Source organism: Uncinocarpus reesii, genomic scaffold (assembly GCF_000003515.1).
Source record: "Uncinocarpus reesii 1704 scaffold_4 genomic scaffold, whole genome shotgun sequence".
NCBI lineage: Eukaryota > Fungi > Ascomycota > Eurotiomycetes > Onygenales > Onygenaceae > Uncinocarpus > Uncinocarpus reesii.
The window spans coordinates 1,947,934-1,950,570 of record NW_003052497.1 but is presented as its reverse complement, the minus strand read 5'-3'; the positions used below and the strand labels follow the sequence as shown (position 1 = coordinate 1,950,570).

Here is a 2,637-nt window from a genome sequence, read left to right as displayed (position 1 = left end):
TCTGAGACGTGCATAGTACTGTGTGATTAGCAAATGTCTCGCTGCTATCTCACTTGAGAGCACTGTCGACGCACGATTCCTTGAACATGCCTAGAGCCTTTATGCGTGAACAACTGCGATCACAAGCGCATCGCGTCTGAAGAAGAACGACAAACAAACTGATGTCATTGTGCATCGCTGCGCCAAGACGGTGTGACTTACCTTGAGATGGATGTGCGCCAATGGAGCAGGGAGAACTCTCGGTGTCTCTCGGGATGCCCACAGAGCAGATCATTGAACTGTCGGGCTTTTGCTAGTCGACGGCCCAAGGCTTCACCGCATCGCAGCCAGGGCGCTTCTATCTGAAGCAAGACCATGTTGAGGCTCAGATGCGGTGAGCAAACCAATGTCTCATCTCCAAGGAAGTCATCTGCCCATTCACGGTTCGTCGGCTCCCAGCTTCTACTAATTCGTATCTCTGTTGGCTGGGGGTGCCATTTGAGGTGACCGTGGCCTTCGTCTTCCCCTCATCTCCGCCTCGTTAGCCCGAATGTGACCGACCGGATGCGTTGTTCAAGGAGGTCAAAGCATGCGAGCGAGTTTGCCATCATGTTGCCCGGCGGTCGACGCCTTGCCTGATATCTTTGGAAAGGCATCAGGTCGTTAATACTACCCTTGTCTAGCGATGCATATTGGCTCAGCTCCCGCCCCTTGTACGCTGTTCCTAGATAGCGGCAAACCGTGGCATGGAAGTGTATTGCCACACACCTCCCGGGAGCTGCTATAAACAGATTGCGATCCCTGCACATCTTTATCAATGCATGCGACAGCGATGAGATCATACGAAAGGTATGATTTCGTGTTTGGCCAATCCCTGGCTTGCGTGAGCCCTTGTATATACTCGGCATTGTTATCAACGGCTTCAATCCCGAGATCTATTCTAAGTACCCGATATGGCCGTCTCCGTTCTTGAGAGGCAATCGGGTGCCCTACCTTACCGACCTTTATTTCCCACTTTGGGCCATCTTGTATCTCTTGTTTGCGGGGAAGTTAAAGTTGGTGAAACCCATCCAGTGATGGTGTTAAGGCCTAACGAATCAATCAAACCAGCCCGAAAAAGTTTATCACTGTTACTCGGTGGAAGCGGGCGGGTGTAACGAGCCTACGGACTTCCTGGAGGCTGTTTAAACTCGTCCTCGATGGCGCCTATCGAGTCTATAAAAGGTTGTGGCTTCTCCCTCTTCTCCTCTCCTTTTTTCAGACTATACTCCTTTTCATGGATATAATTCTAGCTACCTTTTCAAGACTTCCCTCCTTATCGTTTGATAGTCTGCGGGTCAGGCTTTGAGCTGTTTGACATTACTTCTTCGATACACCGTCCTTCTACTTGGACTCAGTCTTCCAACGTCGCCCCTCTTGCGGATATCCCCCCGACAGCAAAGCTCATAGTTTCGGTGTCTCAGCGGATCGTCAAAAAGAGAAGCACCCGAAAAACAACGCAATTGTGCTTGCTTAGCCTGTAAGTTTTTGCAGCAATTAAACGTTATTATTTTTGCTAATGGCTGGAAAGGACTTCAGACAAAGAGCTTGCTATACACCCGAAACCAAATCGTGAATTTCTGGCTAGTTCAGACAGCAAGCATCAACTTGACGCTGGGCTACTGATCCCCATTGCTTTGTCGACCAACGTTATTTTCAGGAATCCAGCCATTTCTGAGATTAAACTGCGTTCAAGGTCTCATCCGTTTGAGGACAGTGGATTTGGGCCTTACATCCAGTCGCTCAGTCAATTGTACGGAACACTTTCCCATAGGCCGATATGTGTAAACGAGTCATTCGCTATCGGTGCGGAGCGGTGGAAACCGTCTTCAACGACGACTGCTCGTGCTCTAGAAAAGTCGGGGACATTGCGAGCGACCTGTACTGCGGGATTTGCAGGGATTGTTCCCGGCGTTAACTAGTCAGTTAGTGCCGGGTGACAGTCTGACAGATGAAGATTGCTTTCTCTACGTGGGCGCTATTTCTCGGATTTTGAAGCGGCGGTTCCCTGTGGCAGTTATTGGCAATCTCTGCGGAGGCGGCATACTACTCTGATTGCAATTCCAAAGGCGGTGTAAGTCTATGCGAAGTGTCATCTCGAATTCGAAGGGGGAGGACGAGTTTTCTTTTTGGCAACGAAATTCAACTTTCTGATGGTTTTATGACGACTGTTCCTCTATGATGACTTACGATTCTCATTACTGTCAACAATACCCTGGCTATTTCTCTTCCTTTCCTTTTACTTTTCTTTTGGACCTGAATCATGTTATTATTACACTGGAGATTTTGTATGCTTTTATTTGGACTTCTAGCTCGGATTATCTAAATTGAAATTGGGAATATAGAACGATTAGCAATTGTGACAGCTCGTAGATATTTCATTTGTAGTTTGGGATGTTGGGCATCCAAGGTTCGTGGGACATGCAGATATCAGTAAGATGATCGGTCAAGTATAAATATTATACGGAGCGAATTCCATTTCTTGCAAGGGAGCAAGGGTTTGAGGTATAATAGCTAATTAACAAACGGGATGTAACACGCTTTCAGCCGCTATCCACTACTGACAATAATTTTCGCCGATATTCCCAAATGACGTAGATAAAGTACACTGGCTGAGAT

The 2,637-nt window shown here is 47.6% G+C and overlaps 1 protein-coding gene across 1 annotated transcript; it reads right to left on the bottom strand.

Moving 5' to 3' along the window:
• Positions 1-49: 49 nt before the first annotated feature.
• UREG_06792 (uncharacterized protein) lies at positions 50-356 on the bottom strand (the record flags this gene model as incomplete). Its single annotated transcript, XM_002583779.1, has 2 exons — positions 50-113; positions 202-356. 2 exons carry the CDS (start codon positions 354-356, stop codon positions 50-52), a joined length of 219 nt encoding a protein of 72 aa, XP_002583825.1.
• Between the last annotated feature and the right edge of the window lie 2,281 nt (positions 357-2,637).